At 33.1% G+C, this 22,753-nt stretch overlaps 1 protein-coding gene across 8 annotated transcripts in view; it reads left to right on the top strand.

Moving 5' to 3' along the window:
* The window catches only part of CDH12 (cadherin 12), a 1,341,561-nt gene that overhangs the window by 963,559 nt on the left and 355,249 nt on the right, over window positions 1-22,753 (top strand). For 7 of the 8 annotated variants that reach the window (XM_074279079.1, XM_074279078.1, XM_074279081.1 and 4 more), the window contains one exon: window positions 12,926-13,343. In XM_074279079.1, the coding sequence (XP_074135180.1) occupies window positions 13,113-13,343 (231 nt within the window). In that variant the 5' untranslated portion in view covers window positions 12,926-13,112. Of the gene's footprint in view, window positions 1-12,925; window positions 13,344-22,753 lie in introns of those variants that run through there. The other variant, XM_074279085.1, reaches the window with a different exon arrangement.

The following is a 22,753-nucleotide window of genomic DNA, read 5'->3' on the forward strand; positions in this document are numbered from 1 at the left end:
AATTTTCTAGGAAATAAATGGAAAGAGAATGTGCTTTGAAATTGGGTTTAAAATAAGTATATTACATGTTTAACCTATATTGCATTACTTATCTTAGGGGGGGAAGGGAGAGAAAATTTTGGAACACAAGGTTTTGCAAGGATGAATGTTGAAAACAATCTTTGCATGTAATTTTAAAAGGTTATTTTTTAATTAAAAGTCAATTTTAAAAATAAACAAAAACAATATTAGAAATATAAGAAGCAAGGGGGAAATCAATCTGCAGCAGAACCTGTGTCCCTAAAGAGCAAAATCAGCAACATGACTTACTTCCGTATGACTAGAACTGTATTCTGACAAGTATCTAGAATGATTTGGCATAGTTATCTTACATATAGTTGATACCCATTGATCAAAATCAAAGATTATACTTTTTATCAAGCAGTACTACACATGAAAAAGAAAAAAAGTCTTAGACATGTTTCTTACATTTCTGACAAAATGACTATTCATTAGAGCATGTTGGACACATGATGTTTCCTCCCTGTTTAAACAATATATTGATGATTATTCTGAATGACTAATGAACTACAACTCATTGTAGGACCCAATTTAAAAAGAAATGGTAATTTATCTTATTTTCCCCAGCATTCAATAAGATAAATAGAAATAATCTTTCTAGAAATGTATGAAAATGATTATTGGAAAACTAGAGAAAGTATGTAATTTCTTCAAAGCCTGTTCTTTCTTTCATTTAATCTAAAATAGATTTTAAGGCAGAATGTAAATACTTCACAGTGGTTTTTTAAATGACATATACATTTAACTTATTTTGGATCTGGAATGGAAGAGAGCTCAATTGCTGATTCGCTCAGTTTTCCCATAAGGAAACTAAGGCCAGGAGATGTTAATAACTTACAAAGGTGCCTTAGATAGTGGGCATCAGAGAGGATTCGTCAGTCAAAAACATTTATTAAGCAGCTTCAGTGTGCCAGATACTATACTAAGTACTGGATTTTTTAATAAAAGGCAAAAAACAATTCTCCTTTTTAAAGAGCTCACAGTCCACTGGGAGAGATAATATTTATGGGGTTTAAGTGGCAGTCAGAGAGTTGTGGAAATCCCCTTTTGAACAGAGGTACAGGTCCTTTGTGAAAGAATTCACAAACCTGAAGAGTTTTAGGTGGCTAAAATGGAAGTTTATTATTGGATGAGAAGTTAGCTTTGCTAGAAAAACTGACTTCTTCAGTAGGCAAGATCCTATTAGGAAAATGGAGGCTAGCACTGAGAAGAGAATGTCTTCTCAGCAAGCAGGAGTCCTGGCAGCTACATCAAAAAGGCAAAGCATACTACTTGGACATTCTGTTAAAAAATGAGAGAGCAGAAACTTATTTTGTGACTAGATCTTGGCAGGAGGGCTGGGGGCAGTTTGAACTGATCAGATCAGGATCTCCCAATTGAAGTTATTTTAAAGGCTTTTTCAGCCTGAATTTGGAGGTGATTTGCGTTAGAAATGGTCCAGGCTGAGAAGCTTTTTCACAAACTCCATGGAGCCTGGATCAGGAATCAAAGGGGACAGAATTTCAGAATATTAAATATGCAGATCAAAAAGGAACACATTTTCACACTCCCATAAATATGAAAGCAACTTTTCTGATACTTGAGCTACTATCCTTTCCATTATGCCATTTAATTCTCTTGAAAATGTCCAAAGTTATTGGATAATAAATATTTTGCATATTATACTATCATCTCCAAATTTTACTATTTGTTTTTCTGAAGAATAATGTGATATGCTAACATTTTAGATTGTTTGTGAATACTTAATATAGTTCTTTTTACAAAACTACATTTTTCCATGTTTTCTTATTAAAATGAATTTCAATATTTATACCCCTGACAATACTATGGAATGATCATTAGATTTTTCAACTTATTTTTTGCTCAAAACTATTAAGCTTAGGATTTCTTTTTTCTGTTGATCACTTTAAAATGAAGGGTCGTGACATGGTCAAAGAGTATTAAATTCATTCCCTCATATACAATGAAGAATACTAGATGAAGCAGACAATATGAGTTTTTAGATATCTTATTATCCAAGTCAAGGCATCCTGCAATTGACCTGATATATTGTATTGTTAGATGCTTTTTAAAACAACTGAAATGAAGCCAAATTTGGGTGGTTTTGAGGCTGTTTATAATTTGCTTTTGCCAGAGAAGAGTAGGTATGAGAAGGGCATAAGATTCAAGGATTCCTTCAATGTTGTTATTAATCACAGATAAGATAATGAAAGTAGATTTCTTACCAGTCAGGATATTGGCTACTATGGTAGAACTTGAAAAGTTTCAGGGGGGAACAGAGGAGAAGGCAGAATGATATGAGTATAAAAGGCCTTAAATTTGGAGTGAGAAGGCCTAAGTTTGAGTCTTTAACCTAATTTCTTTGTATTTCTATTAATTCATGTACAAGAATGAAATTAAGTAAGAAGGAAATTACTAGATCAGTAGATCCATTAATTTGTAGATGCATGTAGTGAATTATTACTAAAGATTGTAAATCAACTATGCTCCTGTAGTTGTTGTTTTTTTTTTTTAACTGATATTCTAAAATTTTCTACTTAGAAAATATCTGGCCAAATGAAATACTAATGAAAGTATAGATCATTTTCTTCTATTGTTTTCTTAACCCATTGTTTCCTTTTTTTTTGCTTTATAAATTCATGTTTACTCCTACTGAATACCTTGATATTTTCTAGGTATTTTTAATTTTACTCTTGAGAAAATGCCCTTATATTACCAGGAAATAAATATTAAACTGATGGTTATGTTAAATGCATTGCCATTTTATAATACACATATGTAAATCTATTCCTACATGTGTGGGAAAAGGTGATCAGATGTACAGATATGCATAAGCATATATGATGGAGGTACCATATTGAAGTATATAAAGAACTGACTTCAGGAAATCATGAATTCAAGTTCTTTACTGATATATAATAATTTGTTACCCTAAGCAAATTCACTTTAGTGAACCCAGACAACTGTGTCTATAAATTACAAGCCTGAATTTGTAGACACCTTTCAATCCAGAAATTCACACTTATTAAACCACAAGTCCAAATATAAGTAAATTATTAGATCAATATAATATTCTGATATTGTATTTTTCCCTCTCTCTGTCTCTCTGTGTCTCTATCTCTCTCACTGTCTCTCTGCCTCTCTCTGTCTCTCTGTCTCTGTCTCTCTCTGTTTCTTTCTTCCTCTTCCTTAACTTATATATGCATATGTATACATATATGCAATTTATATATATATGTATATGTATATATGTGTGTATAACTTTTCTCATCATTATCTTCAAATGGATACTGTTTTATTAGGTTACACCTGATAATTTCAATTAATATTGTATATAGTCTATAATAAAATTTTTTAAATCTTGTTACATATATTTCATAAAATAAATATTTCATAAAAATATGCATTGAATATTATCAGCAACATCATATATCTGAAAAAGCTTTTGTGTCCCAAAAGATGGGAGATGCCTTTACAAAATTTTCTCCATTTTAAGAGAAGAAATACCTTTGCATAATGGGTCTACAGCAAAAACTCAAAGTGCAGAAATCTAGGATACTTTTAAATTGGAAATTACATAGTACATTATACCAATGAATGATGTAATTGGTATAAGGGGCAAGATTAGGAAGAGTTAGGCTGAGAAATAAAAAACCCATAAAGTTGTATTTCAATTAGAAAAATAAATCACATCCAAATTATATTCCTTGCTCCAAAATATATCACTTTCCTCCACAGGGAGAATGTGAGAATGTGACCTTATCACGGTAATGGCTTCTGGAAAGAGGTCACCAATTTCCAAGGGGAAACTGGTCTACTTCAAAGCTGTGGCTGATTATTCATGGTTGGGATGAAAGGCATCTAGTAGGAATAGATTTCATTTCTCCTAACTCTAATGGGAATTTACTAAAAATTCAGAAGATCCTCTTTGTGAAGATGTAGATGTTCAAAGAACCTTCATAGAAATTGTTACTCTCCAAAAGGAAAGATCAAAGGAGTAAATGTAACATGCCAGTTTATTAAGGAATATCTTCAAATTTGCAAATAAATGGCAACAAAAACTTCATTTGAGTTCAGTTGATTCTTTTTTAACAGTTTCAATTTTGTGATGAATTAGAAGTTTAAAAAAAACTTAAGAAGGATCATTTTTTCTGGCAATCCTCTATATGTATAGGAATTAATGAATAAAAATCTGGATAGTGTGAACACCATATGAAAGAATGATTTGCTAACATATGGTTATAAACATTCAGTTATTCAAATTTGCAGACCAACTGACTAAAATTTTGTAGATTCACATATTCTGCAAGGTCTTATATACTAATTTATAAATTAAATAGTCCCAATTCCTCACCTGAAATGACTTTTGTTATTTACATGAAGAAATTTTTGCTGAATAGAACCATAAATATGCTTGTCCTAAGGAATTATCTCTGTGGTTAATAACAGTAACAATTTTAAAAGAGCCTTTTCAGTGTAAATAGCTATGTAGAACTTTATACAAATAAAAGCCCCAAATTCCCATGTATAATGTGATAGGATTTTTTCATATCTCAGGTTTATTGCCCCACCTAAAAGCATTTTGGTAAATGATACTATACAAGGTTGTAGTCACTAACTCCCCTTACCAAGCACATTTTTAGTCCCCAATTTTCAAAACCTTAAGGTTATCCTCTATTCTTTGTTTTGATAGATCCAAGCAATTACCAGACCATATCCATTGTACCTGGCAGGTTGGTGATGCTGTTAGGTTAGATTGCCAGGCTTGCAGTTAGGAAGATTCATCTAAGTTCACATCTGGCCTCAGACATTTAGTAGCTAAATGACCCTGGATAAGTCACTTAAACTTTGTTTGCCTTAGCTTCCTCAATGTAAAATGAGCTGGAAAAGGATATGACAAAGCACTTCAGTATTTCTATCAAGAAAACCTCAAGTGAGGTCTGGAAGAGGTAGAAATGGATGAACAAAAAAAGTAGTAGTCCTGCTATAGAAAAAATGTATCATTTAACCAAGGAAGGAATTTAGAGCATTGAGGTGATTTGTCCTAATTTATTTGACTTTTTAATAACAGAACTGGGATTAAAATTCACATCTCTAAACTCCTTTTTCTTGAATCTGTCAGTACTGCATACCTACCAGGACAACTAAAGTTAATCATGCCCATTATTAAACAAATAAATCTGATTACATATCATGATACTTTTAGTGTAAAAAAGCCCCTTTTAGAGAATTCCCACTAGAATTCCATTGTCTCTAATAGAATCACAGAATTTGAGTTTTAAAGAACCTAAATCCATTTAGTCCAGTCTGTCCCTAAGCAGAAATATTCCTCATATTATTCATAGACGCTGTCATCCAGCCTCTGCTTGAAGACCTCTAGTAATAGTAATACTTTACTTTCTAAGTATATGGGTGCATATGTATGTCTATTTGTCTCTTCTTTTGCTCTCACTTATCCATCTTCTCCCAATAAAGACTAATTTTGCATCTAACTAAGCACAAACTATCCTGTCAAGGATCTCTAGCAATCTTATCTTCTCCTCTCAGCCCTACTCATCAAAATGGTTGCCTACTATCTCTCCCATTGGGTCTGTTTCAAAAGATTGGACTTGTAGGTAAATTATTCTGAGAGTGAAAAGGAATATGAATTAGAGAATTCAATAAATGACCATCTGTAGAGTGTCGATGCTAATTACATTTTAAGCTGAAAATTGATGGAGGGAAAAATACAATACAGTCTCCATTATGTACATGAAAACACTGACATGGCAGATAATACACTTGTATGTATCATAGTCCTCCGTTATTTATCTCTATGATGAGGCTGAAATTTCCTGTTCTTAACCTCAATCTGATAATTGAAAATATTGAATCTTATCTGAGGGACCTGAGTCCATTTACTTCAATCTGCTCCTAAGCAGGAATGTTCATTATATTATTCTTTAAAAGCTGACAAACAACTCCAAGAAAACCCCAAATGGTCACACAAACGAGTTGGATATGATTAAAAATCAACTAAACAACAAAAAGAAATAATTCTACCTCTATATCTCCTAATTTCTCTTCTTTTCACGCAGACATTTGTTACCCTTTTTTAGGCTCTTATCAACTTTCATTTGGATTACTGATCATTTACTCACTGGACTTTCTGTTTCTTGCCTTTTTCCTTATCAATTCATTCTCCATTCTGTTGCTAAAAAAATACTTTTAAATAATCCATGATCCAGAATATTCAGGGATTCCATATTACCTCTGTAACATTTTCTATCTAATGCCTACCTTTTCAGGATCCTTTCATATTCTTTCCTGCTATGTGTTCTATATTTAAGTTAACTTGTCAATTTTTCTGTTTTTTTTTTCTTTTGTAATATATGATGTTCTATCTCTCACCTCTGAACATATATGTATAAGAAGTACCCAAGACCTGAAAAATATTTGTTTTCCATCAGTTCCTCTTAAAATCCCTTCAATGATCAGTTCACATGCTTAGTTTTATTACATGAGTCCTTTTCTGTTTTCCTCTAAGTGTCAATGTTCTCATCCTAAAATTAAATGCTATTTTGGGTACATATTGTATCACTCCATGCTATCAATGTTCTTCCTCACACAATTTTTCTCAGCACATGCCATGTTCAATGTGCCCTAGACTCAACATTCCATTTTCTTGGCTCAGACTCTTTCTTCTGCCTATATGTCCTTTCTTTACCTATGCAATTGCTACCCATTCTTTAAAATCTGACTCAGGGGCCACCTTCTCCAGAAAAACCTTTCTAATACTCCCATGTGGTCTAAAATTTCATCCTCAGCCTCTCTATCTTGACTATTGTAATAGCTTTCTAAGTGGACTTGTAGGTAAGTATTTCCTCTTCTACTACACTACCCCCAATTCCAATCAGATTTTCTAAAGTGATTTTCCTAAAGTTCAGGTTTATCTATATCACCTCCTCTATTCATTAAATTCCCTTTTTTCCCTAATGTCTCCTTGATATCTTTGTTTGGCATTTCAGGTTCTCCATAAGGTAGTCCTTTTCTAACTTCCTAGTCATTTTACACTTTTAATCTCCTCAATATGATCTATGTTATAGGTGAGCTGGTCTGCATGCTATTTCTTACACATGATATTCATGTATCCATGATTTGCACTGCCTGTCTGTCTTCCACCTGGAATGCTCTCTCTTTTCTCTTCTTTGCTTCTTACTTGCCATCTTTCTTTACTATTTAATTCAAATCCCAACTTCTTTAGTATGCTCTTTCCCTGATCTTGTTAGCTGCTAATGCCTTCTCTTTTAAGATTATATTCCATTTATTCTGCATATTATATATACCTAAATATAGACTTATTTTCATGCCTTTTAGAATTTGAGCTCCTTAATGGCCGGGACTCCCCCTCACTTCCTCATCCCTTTTTCTTTATATAGCCATTGCTAGTGAACTTCTTGATACATGAAAGTATATACTTAATACATTTTTATTGACTGATGCAGTTTACACATCTCAAAGAAGGGAAAGTTCATTGACTGATAATTGCAGAAAACATTTCTGAAATTGGTAGTGTGAAAAAAGAGTACATTCTTCTTTCCTCATTACCCAGTGGTTTGGAAGAAAGGACAAAAAGGGAAGTAGTCATTGGTAAATAAGCTAGTTTTCTGTTAAAGCAAGGGAAGAGAAGGAATATAGGTTAAAGATATTGAGTATTTAGGGTAGTTTCTTTTTATTAATTTTTAATACACATTTCTTTATGAATTCTATTTGGAGAGAAAAATCAAAGCAAAAGGCAAAAACCATGGAAAATATTAAAAAAAAAAAAAAGAAAAAAGAAGTGTACAAAGCATATATTGATTTACATTCATTCTCCTTAGTTCTTGGGTAATTTCTTTATAATAGAGCAGGACTTTCAAAGAATTATATGAAGTGGGGTAGGTAATAAATGAACAAAGTGGAAGTAGTAATGATTAAGAATAGACAAGAGGTGAATATTTGGGAGAAAAAAAAGTATAGTATATTATTTGAACCTAAGGAAATATATAATTGGATGCCTGGAATTGCAGAGACAGTACAAATGAAATGGGACTGCTTTGTCATGCTCTTTTCAATGAAGATTTATGAAGTTAATCCCCTTAGAATTACAAATAGAATTCTTAATGTTGGCAATTGTGTTTGTGACTCTGTGTGGATTCCCCTTTCTCTATCCTAAACATCAATTCATTTATTGTACATTCACTGAGGTCAGGTATGGTGCCATATTTTTGATCTCCCTATCTAAAAGCACAAGTTAAGCAAATAGAAAATTTACTCATCCTAAACTGCTATGACATTGTAAAAGGTTCATACTTTCAGTTATATGATTATACCTACTCTTAGTATTTGAATTTTTGAGTTTAAAAATAAATAAATAAAACACTACATGATCACCACAAATTAGCACTGGGCCTGTTCCCACAGCTCATGCTCAGAATTTTTGCATCTTACTAGGATCTGCTACTTACTAGGATTTTCCAGAATTTGTTCATTTTGGGCAAAGTAGGCTTTCTAAACTCCAACAGTATATACAGGTATTAGAATCATCTTTTAAAAAATAATCTTGATTTTTTTGTTATCTGAACTTGGAGATCAGTTGAATGGGGGAGGCTTTTTGTTAATAAGTCCTTCACCTCTATGGATTTGCCCTCTTGATTTGTTGATTTTTTTTTAATGTTCTCTCCTATTGAAAGGAATTTTTGGCTCTAGAGAGTGAATAGTAGTGTTGAAATGCCTTTGGAATACCACTTTGGCTTAGTAAGAGTGAAAGACTATTAGTCAAAAATCAATATTTGACCACAGTGCCTCTGACTTCAATATGAAGAACTACTAAAATTGTGCTTTGTACCAAGGGCATTTTTAAAGGATAGGTATTTCCATGGGGTGTTGGCACCTCAAAATAAGCCTGTATTAATGCTTCTCAGTGCTATTGATGCTGACACCTGTGTACAAAGGATGATGGTGGTTGCATATGTGTATATGTGCAACACAATCATTTGCTCTATTGCTAGCCAGAAGGGCTGTATGTGTTTCCCTTTCACTTAAGAGCCAGAGTCTTCCAATCCCCTTGCATTATTTTTGTTGCGATATAACACTTTAAAAGCTCCCTGGCTGACAGCCGTGGCCGGAGGCTATGATCTGCTGGGAGAGTCATAATGCACAGACAGTAATATCTCTTCAGTAAGGGGTTGCAGTTTTACAGTTAACATGGAATGGATTTTAGGATCATGGTGCAATGATGTTGGCAAGGGAGCTCTTAAAAAATATGTGTTCAGATTACATGGAGTGTGTGAGAGTGTATGTGTGTGTATTTCTTTCCCTGTTCTATGTTTTAGGGCTCTACAGAAAGAAAGATATGGTTGCTGATATTTTTATATAATTTAGCTATTGAATTAACAGAGTTTATATGATATAGGCATTAAATTAACAAAACAAATTAAAATGCAAGCATAAACAATGGGCTACAGAAACATATATGTATGCCTTTTTAGGAAGTCTCTGATGACAGAACTGTTATCAAATTCATTTTTCATAGGTATGGAAAATTGATCACAGGTATGTTTAATGATCAAGAACAAAGTATGATTAATGGTAGGAGGATCAAAGAGTATTCATTCCATTGCTTATATGTGATGACATCAGCACATCCTGGTTCTGAATAATAAGAAACTAGAATCATATATTTTAGATTTCAATTCATTTAATCCAAGGGATGATGTTATATACCTGTATTTCTAACCACCAAATAGGCTGGCTGAGATTGATGGATCTCATGAAGACAGGATTTTGGAGGTTCACTGGGCTATAGTGATCAGCTATCCTTACTAAATTCAGCATTACAATAGTAAGTCCCTAGAAGCAGATGCCACCAGATAATATAAGGAGAGATGAATAGTTCCAGGTCAGAAATGAAGAAAGTGAAAGTTTCTATGTCAGTCAGTAATGAGATAGAGCCTGTGAATAGACCTGAGAAATATGGGAACACTTAAGTTTTTATTTGAATGAATGAATGAGTCAGTTGTCTAATTTAGAAGATTTTAACTAGGTGATGATAAAGTTGATTCAATTGATTTTAGGCTGATCTCTTTTATCATACCCATATTTCAATCCACTCCAGTCCTATTCCAGAGACATTTGTTAATATGTTCTAGGTTCTGGGATGTAAAAAAGTAAGGGAATAAATATTTATATAATAACTACTACTTGTCAAGTACTGTGCTAAGCACTTTAAAAATATATTATTTTATTTCATCCTCACAACAACACTGGGAGCTAGATGCTATATATCCCCATTTTACAGTTCAGGAAACGGAGGCAAGTAGAAGTTTAGTGACTTGCCAAGGTCACACAGCTAGAAAGAGTCTAAGGCTGAATTTGAACTCATAACTATCCAGTCCCAGGCCCTGTGTCATGTTGTTGACATATAAAAATAAAAATCCATTGTGTCTGATCTGTTCTTAAACAGAAATGTTCCTAATATTATTCTTTACAAGTTGTCATCTAGGCCCTGCTTGAAGACCTCTGGTGATAGGGAATTCATGACTTCTAAGTATATGTGTCTATCTATTTTCTCTTCTGTCTTCCTCACTCATCCTCTACCAATAAAAACTATGCATTTAAGTATAGAATACCCTGTGAAGAGGCTCGAGGGAATCTTATCTTCTTCCCCTCAGTCTTACTCATCAATGTGGTTATCTTCTACCAGGTGTGTGTGTGTGTTTGAAAAGATTAGAACTCTAGGTATGGCAGTCTGAGTTGAGGAGGAATAAGAATTAGAGAATTCAATAAATAGCCATCTAAATGGGTGTCAATGTCAATTATATTTTAACCAGAAAAATGATGGAGGGAAAAATACAATTAAGTCTTTATTAAATATGTGAAAACACTAATGTGCCCATACAAACCACATGATACATCTGCATATTACATGCTTCTGAGGCATGTTTCTCTACATGACCAGGCTGAAATTTCCTATTCCTAGTTAACTACCTGATGATTGAAAATACTGAAACTTAGCTGAGCTTTTTATATCTATGTGAGAATTATTGCTTCAGGAAATTGATTTTCAAAATAAAATAAACTATTTTCACTTATGTTTTGGTATCTTGGTAATAGCACCTCTTCAGGTAAAATTAACTATTTCCTAGCAAAGCTCTCTTTGTTATTCTATTTTGTTTCTACATCAAAAGTGATCTTGGATTTAGAAAAAAATGTCAATGTGTATTTCTGAGCTGTATTTTCATTACATTTTAATCTTTGAAAAAAAAGTCACATCTCCTTTCTAGTTTTTGTAATATATTTCTAACAGATAAAGAATGGAAATGTGTATTCTGTGTTTTGTCAGAGATCAGCCTCTCTTTTAGTCCTCCTCAGACATCTCCTCCTTAATACACTAAATTTATCTTCTATTTTTTTTGAAACAAGTTTTGATCTGGGAGATAGAAAAGGAAGCAGAGAATGTGTAAGACTCTGTGTATGTTAGGAAGTAGGAGATGTTAAGGAGAAATGTGAAGATTGAGAGTATTTCATTATTGTTCCCTTTTTCCTTATACTTAAATTAAAAAATAACACTAAATTATTTTTAACATTCATAGTACTTTCTGAGAATTATCTTCTCAATCAAAGTATGACTATTTTCAATGTAAAATCCTGCAATATCTGGGGCTGTGGAAGAGAAAAGGGGATAATAGCATTCTTCCAATTAAATGGTAGCTATATACATAATTAAACAAGTTGTTTTCCCTAGTTTACCATATCAGATTTAGTTTTAAGCCTGGCTTAAACAATGAATGGCAGAAATGGGTGCATATCATAAAAGCTCTGATCATTTTACTATTAAAATATTTTCATATTCAACTGTAAATTGGTGTGACAGTACTTAAAGGATTCTTTACTTAGGATAACTTGAGTTCAAATCCTATTTTTGGCACATACCAGCTATGTAATGCTGCTATAGTCACTTCACTTTTGGGGCTTTAAGACAATTTCTGTAAACCAGGGGTTCCTAAATTTTTTTAAAAATGTAATGTCATAGACCGTTTTGGCACTAATGTTTTTAAGTTACATATGATGTATGAAATTACAAAGAAAGAAAACTAAATTCAAATAGTTATCAAAATATTTTAAATCCCTACTTAAAAATATAAATTGTAGCATCTTGTCAATCTACATTACTTGTAGGGTATTATTACTTTGAAATACTATGAAGGGTATTATTACTATGAAGAATATGAAGAATCTCATATTCTGAAATAAGTAGATAAATAGAAAGAAGATAGATTGCCAATATGAGAATAGACAAGTAATAGAGAGGGGCAATGATGTAGATATATATACTAAATTGTGTTATCCTTTGTAATATCCTTTTTATTTTTCATATTCCCTGAGTAAACATTGATTATTTCTTCATTAAAAAACACAAAACATATAATCTATACATAGAATTGATGTTCCTATGTGGGGGAAAATCTGTCGACCCTTACAACTGGGAATTTGCACACCCAACGACTAGCATATCTGCCAGAATTTACTATTCCATGCTTAAAAAAAAAAAAAAAAAAAAAAAAAAAAAGGCTATTTCTGCTCATAGCATAAGTACATGACAACTTGTACTTTTCACAGGATTTATAATCACTGAATTTAAAACCACCCTGGTCAAAACCATTCATTTTGACTTCTTTCATTACAATAGTCTTTACCAAGTCTTTGAAGCAAAGACAGCTTTAAGTACTGTACTGTGTCTTTCTTTTAGGTTATCATGTAAGTGGGTAAATATGATAAGAGTTTTGATGAGCTTTTTAATGTAGTTTTGCAAAATTTGATGTTGCCATGTAAATCTCTTTTATAGGTCTCTTTAGATGGAATTTAACACAGCAAAAATCTTATCATCAGAAGGATTAATGCCTGCACTACCATTTCCTCAATAAAATCAGAAGCTAAGTGGTAGAGGCCACAAGACACCTCAAAACTGGATTCTACAATTTTATATTAAATACTGGAGTTTTTATTACTTTGCTGGAGGGAAGTTTTTGCCAATGCTTACAAGGAACTGCTTATCCCTGCTTCTCTGGGTCCTGTTTGATGGAGGTCTCCTAACACCACTGCAGTCACAGTCACAACAGACTTTAGCCACAGAATCAAGAGATAATGTTTTCATCATGCCAGGAAGGCAATCACCTGCCCAGCGTGTTAAACGTGGCTGGGTTTGGAATCAATTTTTTGTCCTGGAAGAATACATGGGCTCGGAACCTCAGTATGTGGGAAAGGTAATGACTTATTATTATTATTATTATTGTTATTATTATTATTATTTTTGCCAATCAGTTGATAATAATGGAGAATTGCATATTGTACATTATGTTTAGCATAGAAATTTAATGGGTCAATGGCTATAACTCTAGGTTTTAAATTCAAGAGTTTTATGGTTACTCTTTATTTTTTTCTTGTTTTCAATATGAGCTTTGGAATATTACTTACTAAGAATTCTTTCTTTGTACGCATTATAGTCAAAACACTAGTCTGTGCTCACCTTAGATATATTATATGATGATATGAAAGATAATGATCAAGTGTTAAATATTGATATTTTGGATGGTGATGGATAGATAGTGAGATCATGCATATAGATTTAGTCATCATGAACACAGTAAATATCCTCCTCTCCATATTGTGAATTACCTTAAGCAGATGTGAGTACTCTGAATTATTCGAACTTACTTCTATGATAGATTTGTCACATCTCTGCTCCATGTAATACTGAGCAGTATGTTGCTGTAGTGAAAACAGTGACAAAGAAAATGTTTTTTGGGCACATAAACTTAGTGGGTGATCTCAAGTGCAAAATATGAAATTTGCCTTTTTGATAGTAGTCCATGTGTTTCAAATTTTCTTAAAATATATGAAAATAATTTCATGCCTGTGCCTTCCGATATACTGATATATATTTTGTTCATGTAGTAAAAAGCTACCTGACATTCTAACTTAAAGATAAATACATATATTTTTCCCCACTTCACATTTTAAAGGTAAGAGTCAGGGATTCATTAGGGCTGGGGAATGTTGGTTGTCATGTCTACTAATGTTATCTCATTATTTCCAAAGTTCCAAGATATCATATTTTTAATGAGAATAAATTTGCTGGGCAATGTGAAGAAAATCTTTATTATTAATATTTTCTTTCAGTTGTTTTTGGTGTGTCTGACTCCTCATGATCATTTTTCGGGTTTTGGCAGAGATACTGGAGTAGTTTGCTATTTCCTTCACCAGTGCAATTTACAGGGGAGGAGACTGAGGAAAACAAGGTTAAATGACTTGTAATGGATCCCATATGTATTACATGCTTAGTAAGGTCAAATTTGAACTCAGGAAGATGACTCTTACTAATTCCAGGCCCAATGCTCCATCCACTGGGTTACCTAGTTGCCCATTTTAACATACAATTGTCTTAAGACTTGGTTGAGTATGGTTTGCTAGAACATAAATTGAGTCAGACTAGAGATTAATTCAAGTCACAATAAGAAAAAAGATTTTTAAAATGACATTTCAAATGCTTGGATCTATAAAAAGGTGGTTTTATGTGCAAGTCTCTGTGTATATGTGAGCATGCAAGAATGATAAATGTTAAAAGAAAAAAAAAATTTAATAGACATTGTTGTATTAATTAAAGACATTGACTACCTATGACTTCATTGGAATATAGAGTTCAGGGGTGAGAAAACTTTTTGTAACCTATGCAGGTTGATGCCTTCTCTCAAACATCATATTAGAGAATTGTCTGATAGATTATAGACAATGCTCATGTGATCATAGCCACAATTTTTCAGGGGTGGGACTTGAATTCAGAGCTTCTTAGGCCAGTTTTCAATCTTTTAATCTGTACCTCTTAACACAAGATTTGTGGAATAATCATGATGAAATATATAAAAGTCATAAATAATAATAATACAGATTTTCTAAACAACATATCAAACCAAAACTATTCTTTGCTTTGGACTATTGAATTTTATCCGTGAATGTTCAGTTTCAATTCAGTGGCCATAGTACTTCATTGTATCATCTCTAACATATTTTGAATTTAAAATAATGTTGAAATAAAAGACAACTAAGTGGGCAGCTAAGTGACTGAGTGGATAGAACACTAGGCTTCGGTTCAGATCTTCCTGAGTTCAAATCTGGCCTCAGACATTTGTTAGCTGTATGACCCTAGACAAGTCAGTCATTTAACCTTTTTTGTCTCAGGTTCCTCCTCTATAAAATGGACTAGAAAAGGAAATGGCAAACCCCTCCAGTATTTCTGTCAAGAAAACTCCCAAATGGGGTCAGAACAATATCCCCAACTGAAAAATGACTCAACAACAACTGATCTCAAAGAAAGGAGTAAAGTCATCTTCAAGATGAATAAAAATGTATTAAAAGTTTGCAAATGTTCTTAATTTGGATAGCCTAGACCCTTTGTGCCAGTTCCTAACAAAGAAATATACATTATATCATAGCACTGTTATGAAAGCAGTTTAAAATGCAATTTTCCTAACCTAGAAATTTCATCTTATATTATTATATTGCTTATGATTTTGGAGAGGATCACAATATAATTTTTCATTTGGCTACTTCAGTATTGTGGGTTTTCAATACCAAGTTATTTCTTTTTCATTTGAGATTAGACACTTGCTATACTTATTCAATCTTTAGACAAGACTACTGCAAGCACTGATATGTTACAATTCTGTCTTTCAGATATGATCATTTCCCTTGGAATTTATAGAAATGAGAAAACTCACACTTTGCTTTTTAAAAAATGAAACATAGTCTTGATTTTACCTTTTTGCTTTAAAAAAAAAAAAAAAAGAAAAAACTATGTATGTTCTTGGCTCTTTTCCCTTATATCCTGGTATAACTCTATAGGTAGATAACCCAGATCAAGGACTTATTTCTCAACAAATGTATTGCCAAATAATGTGACCTTCTTGCTCATCAAAATATGTTCCCTTACTTGCTATTTCAGCTGGGCAAGGCATCAGAATGAATCACACCAAGTTATTTTATTAATCTTCTTTAGGCTGGCTTGACATTTAAGTGCAAACCTAGACTCTTAAATGGAGCCCTGGGCTATAAAATCTCATAGAAGACATTTTGTTACTTTTTTAATGAGCCCACTGTTGAATATATCTTGGGATTAATTTTGAATAGGTGAAACATTTCAGATTATTAGATTTTAGAAATAGGTTATTTAAAATTGGCATCTGCATTCATGTATTTGCAGAACACAGATTGTCTATTTCCCTCAAAGTTCTAAAAATAAAAGATATTAAATATTCTTTTTGTATACAAATTGGTTTTGTTTGTTATTATTGTTGTTATTTTACTTTGTTAGTCTTTATGTAATTTACTCTGAAACTTTCTTTTTCATATATGGCCCTCCGCTCTTGTCTTTCTTTGGCTCTTGCCATTCTCCCTAATTCTATTTCTTTCCATCCTTTTTATTCCTTTTTATTAAACTTTCTTTCCATTTTTTGTTTTTGTTTAGTTATTTTTGCTAGTCAATTGGTGTTAGGTGATATTCTTGAGATCATATAGCTAATAAGTGTCAACTGCCTGAAGCCAGATTTGAAGTCAAGTCTTCTTAACTCTAGATCCAGGGCTCTATCATTGCACTATGTAGCTATATCTCCATGAATTTTCTTTTAAAAACTCTACTTTATTCATGATTATATTCCTCTTAATAATTGTCCTAACTCCATGGCCATAATTTTTTTTCTTTTGAGTTTCTTTTGAGTAAGCTCTCAAATTATTTTTGTTGCATTTCCTTTTTTTAAAAATGGAAGATATTTATAAAGAATAATCATCTAAAATAAGGAAACTAGCATCTAATCTTGGTCCCATCATTTTTTATCATTGTGGCAATCTAAAGGTGATTACTTCTTATTTGTGGGGAGGGAGGGAGGGAAAGGATTGTTAAGTTAAATCAGAGTTTCCTGGAAACTAACATTGCAGACCTGAATGGGAAAGAGGAAAGGAAGTGTAATGAGAGGGAACCATAAAACTAGTACAAGTAAGTTTATAAGCTTTGGAAAAGCAACTAGGAGCTGAAGATGGGAAAACCTGAGGGACAAGAAATCAAATGAAGGGAGATTTAGAAAGAACAAAGCAGCTTTATAGGCTTTAAGAGTTATGATATGAAAATTTTTGACAGAAAAATTTTAGATGTTCGTCGGAATGTACTGAAGCTAGTTTATACCATTTGGAAGAGAGAGTTAATGGTTAATTTTTACTATGAGCATTTAAATTTGGAAATCAGCAAGTGCTACACAAAGGACTTGGTTTACTGTTCTATAGTTTGTCTAACTTTTAAAAAGTAATGGACAAAATGGAAGTGAAGAATAAGCTCAAAACTTTATCAACTTTTTTTTTTAATTTTCAGAGAGTTTATTATTAAAAATGAATCTAGTACCAAAAATCTAAAGCTAAAAATTTGTCACAAATTATTGGTAATTAGTTAGAAACTTTTAAACTTAGCTCCCTCTTTACTTCATAATTCCATAACTGAACAGATTTCAAATTTTATTACTATAGTGGTTAATAACACGATTCAGGTCCTGTGACTACTAGGTGAGGGACACTTGGGATATCACCCACCCAGATCCTATGATTAATATTCCCTTGCCAACATTAAAACCTAAAGACTGGGGGCAGCTAGGTGGTACAGTGGTTAGAGCACCAGCCTTGAAGTCAGGAGAACCTGAGTTCAAATCTAGTCTCAGACACTTAACACTTCCTAGCTGTGTGACCCTGGGCAAGTCACTTAACCCCAATTGCCTCAGCAAAAAGAAAAAAAAAAAACAAAAACAAACAAAAAAAAAAACCCTAAAGACTGTCCAATTGATAAAATTTACTAAGCATTTGCAATGTTCAGAACATAATGCTGGATGCATAGTTTAGATAAGATAGGAATATGTGGGCTGTTGAAGGAAGATGTGTAAGGACTTGCCAAACCTTTTCAAGACTGTTTATCCACCTCTGCTGTCTACTTTTATCCAATTCTCCAAGAAGCTGTAGCATATGCAGCAGCCATACCACAATAAAATTGTCTCAGGAGATAGCTAAAGCAAGTTGAGGATAACTGAAAAGCCTCAAAAGTATCAGTGAATTAGGAAGATGTCTATCCCAAGCATGAGAAGACTTTTTTTGGTGGAATAGGTGGATAAGAACAATTTATTCCAAGGGGCATGAAGGCAGTGCTTAGCAGTTAAGCAATGATAATGATAGGTTTCCACTACATCCGAGGCCATGACCAGTTATTTTGACTTGTGTCTTTCTACTAGACTTTGTTGAATTAAGAAGAAAAAGGCTGACAACTTTTTGCAAATCTGCCTCACTTAAATCCAAATAATCCAAAACATCACCTATAATGTTATTAGTCCTCTTCAAAAAAGAAGGAAAATAATACAATAGAGTCATTAGTCTTAATACCATTTTTTCCCTTGGATGGGGGAACATAGATCTAACTTATCATCAATTTCCTGTAAATGATATATACAGGTTTATTAGGCCTTTATTAAGCATGCCTTCATTTAGCCTATATAGGTTTATGTAGATAAACTTGTGTTTTTAGAAGCTGATAATTGGATCAGTGGATAGGAGGACTAGATTATTGTTGTTGTTTGTCAGACATTCTCAAAAGCGTACCATGACATCAGGGAGGTAAGGCCATGACATGCAAGTGAACTGGATTTAACTTAGGAAGAACTGTTTCTATAACCTGAAAAAAATGAGCTAATGCTCAACTGCATATCTGCTTTTAGTAAAGTTCAAAATGGAGGCATGTTTTTTTTTTCCTATCTGCAATTATTGAATAGCCATAACCTTAGTCCACTTGTGAAGGAGCTTTCTTTTCTTTTTTTTTTTTTGGCTGAGTAAATTGGGGTCAAGTGACTTGCCCAGGGTCACACACCCAGGACATGTTAAGTGTCTGAGGATAGACTTGAATTCAGGTCTTCCTGACTTGAGGGCTGGTGCTCTATCCACTGCACCACCTAACTGCCCCAGGAGTTTTCTTGTAAAACTTATTTATAAGAAATTACTATGAAAGAAATCTGCTTACTGGTTACCAGTGTTGTTACTGATCATCTTTTCCCCTTCAGGCAAATGACTTGAAATTAAGAAACAATCTAAATACTTTCTTTTATTTATTATCTGTTTTCTGGGGGATAGGAAAAAGTATCTACTCACTGTTCTTAATACTGACATAGTAAAATAAACATGGATCTCTGCTTTCCCTTCTCTCCCAGCCTCACTTTCCTTCTTGAGAGTTGCCTGGATGCATCAGGATGACTGAAGATGGCCCTCAAGGAGTAGGCCTGACATCAAAATCAAACTTTGATATCTACTAGTTTTATGACCCTGGGAAAGTCACAATTTTTGTTTTCCATACAGTAAAATGAGGCTAATAATAATAATACCTACCTTAAGAGATGGTCCTGAAGGGAAATTGAGATGTTTATTCCTTCCCTTCTTAATTCCTTCTACCCCACATGGTTACAATCTAGTGAGAGTGGGGAGTCATGTTATAAATTCAGCAGTGTCATTAAAAACATTAAGTATCATTTCAATGATCTAGCTGGATAAAGTGGGATCAAGCATGATTTAGTTATATTCACTAAAACCTAGATAACATGAAGAAAAGTCTCAAAACTCTTCCCTTAGAAAGTATTGGTAATTTCAGAATCTGTATGAACTCATAGAATGATACTTCTTTTATATACATATTATTCCTAGGTGATAAGCACTTTTTTTCTAATTGAGAACATGGGGAGAACCCTTAAAACAATCTACGCTTTATAGCAAAACTATCTAGATTAAATAAAGGCTGAATGAATGAGTTCGCAAGCATTGCGTATAAAATTTCATGTGAGACAAAGGGAGCCTATACATTGAGCTTATGATTTAGGAATATATGCTCTGATATATCACTTCAACTAAGATAATAAAATTGAAATATGAAGAGACACTGCTGATACAACTCATAAGATATAGTAAATCTCTTATTAATACAAATTTGAAAGACATTGATCTATTTCTGTAACTGAAAAAAAATGTAACAGTAGTGGACAAGTACTTATCTATTTGTATTTGTGTCCATGAGCCAATGTTCAGCTGCATACCTGCTATTAGTAATGTTTAAGATAAAGGCATATTTTTTCTTACCTGCAATTTTTTGAATAGCCATAACCTTAGCCCACTTGTGAAGGAGTTTTCTTATAAATATTATGGATAAGAAATTCCTATGGAAGAATTCTGACTGCTTACTAGTTACCAGAATGTTGTTATTGATCATCTCCCCACCTTTTACACTCTATTCCCCCTTTTAGGTAAATGACTTAGTAAAATAAAAAACAATCTAACTACTTTCTTCTTTCTATCCATTAGCTATTTTCTGGGGGATAGGGAAAGGGATCTACTGACTCTTATCATTGACACAGTAAAATATGCATGGATCTCTGTTTTCTCTTATCTCTAAACTGATTTATGTATTATGATATTAAAGAAAAGTTCTGATTTGCTCCTATAAATGAAGCTCTCAAGCTCAATTAAAAAGTAAAAGTAAGAAGTTTTAATCAAACAAGACAAGGTACAGACAATTTAGATTTACACAACAAAACAAATAGAAATAAGAACAATTAACAACATGACAATTATAGCAGATAGAGTATACATCACCAATTCAAGGGAACCTCAAAAACTCAAATGGCTGGGAGTCCCGTTTCAGCCTCACTCAACTTGAATTGTGTAAAGATTTTTCCGGGCGGAGCGTCCTCCCCATGGATGAGACTCAGTGGAGATGTAAGATTCTCAATCTTATATACCTCTCTTAAACAAAGAGGGCTTTCAACCAAGAAGTCTGGCACGTATACATGTATAGAAATACGTGACCTTCTAGTGTTTTGACTTACTCCATATATTATCTTGACATATATAAAAATACGTGGCCATCTGGTGTTTTGACCCATTCTATATTGTCTATACCTTGACGTATTTCCTTATCAATTGTATATGCTCAGGGAGGAAGCCAACTGCCCTAAGCATAGACATTCCCAGGAATGGCTAGTTCCTGGTATCTATTGTCAAGGACATATAGAGTTCATGGAATGGTCAAATTCCCATAATTTAGAAGCTCAGGCCTGTTAGATTTGAGTGAGCTTACAATTCTAATATGAAATTTTAATTTCTTATTCAATCTAATAAAGAGTAAATAAAAATGACAATAGAAGATGGAACTAAAGCATTAAGGGTATATCCTAAGCCCTTGTTCAAATTGCTTTTAGCTTTGGAAACTAACATTTCTCCTACAAACTATAATTTTTCCACTTTCCCCCCCAAAAAATATTAAACTACTCATCTAACAAACTTAATATTCCATGAGGTTATTTCATTATTTGAATTAAATTGATTTTGGCTTTGGAATTAGAACTTTAATGTATTAGTTTTTTTCTACCGTCAGAAAACCAGATCACACAAGGCTGAATATTGTGCCAATAGACATATTAGTTTTCCTTAATTGACCAACATAGAAGATTTTTGCTCCTACTTACACCTTATAATCCCATATCAGCTCAATTAACAAATGAGGTTCCATTTATCTTAGTGATATGTCTTGTCTCTTCCTCCTTCCTGTTTCCACCGCTACCACTTCAGATGAAGCTTTCTTTATCTTTATTATGTGGAATATTGTGTTAATTTCATAAATTTAGTATTTTAGTATCTTACCCTTCTAAATCATTGACCTGGTTCCTCAGCAAACTTTCACTGACTTTGCATAACCATTGAACAAAGTTGAAATTCTTTTTCCCATTAATGTAGGCAAAGCTCTAAAGCCCAGCGCGAATTTCTTATCTTAGTTCAGGTTCAATTTTGGGAAGAAATGAAGCAGTTATAGGCAAAGCTCTAAAACAAGTATTCTCTTATTTCAGGATCATTGTTGGAATAAAATGAAACACTGGCAAGATACTGATGATTTAAAAAAAAAAAAAAAAAAAAAAAAAAAAAGGCTTATTTTGTTTTACCACAACAGAAAAATCAAGAATATATTGAAACTTAGCTTCTCTGGAAGCAGCACCCCCTCATTTCCATTTTAAAATGTATTTGTTGAATCAACCATCAGAATAACAGACATCATGGTCTTAAGTACCTACCAAGTCTGAAAAGATATCTCAACTCTATTATTAGGACAAGGACAGCAAGCAGTGTGCTCTTTTAAAATTCTGCTGCTGGTTCTGCTTTGAACTATTTCACACCTTGTACCTCTCTTCATGGCTGTTAGCCAGTAAATCACTCATAATTTGACTTGTCCCAATTGTTTGGGGGGCAGTTGGCCTAACTCATCACTGGTTCATGAACCTCAATCATAGTAAAATAATAAAGCTACATCTTGACGGGGTCATACATTTCTTACCTGATTGTTCCTCCAAGTGATAGATATAAAGCAGAAGAGCAGCTTATGAAAATTCCAGAATCTTCCTTTAACAAAATATGGCTCAAGAGTAACAAATAAGATAAACTGTGCATTGACGTAGTTCCATAAAACCCCTCAGCATAAAGCCTAGACTCAGCTCTCATCATCAACAGTAAGTACCCCTATTATCCTGAACAATATTAGTGGTCCTCATCCTAACTGACTTACCAT

The sequence above is a fragment of the Sminthopsis crassicaudata genome, chromosome 1, assembly GCF_048593235.1.
Source record: "Sminthopsis crassicaudata isolate SCR6 chromosome 1, ASM4859323v1, whole genome shotgun sequence".
Taxonomy (NCBI): domain Eukaryota; kingdom Metazoa; phylum Chordata; class Mammalia; order Dasyuromorphia; family Dasyuridae; genus Sminthopsis; species Sminthopsis crassicaudata.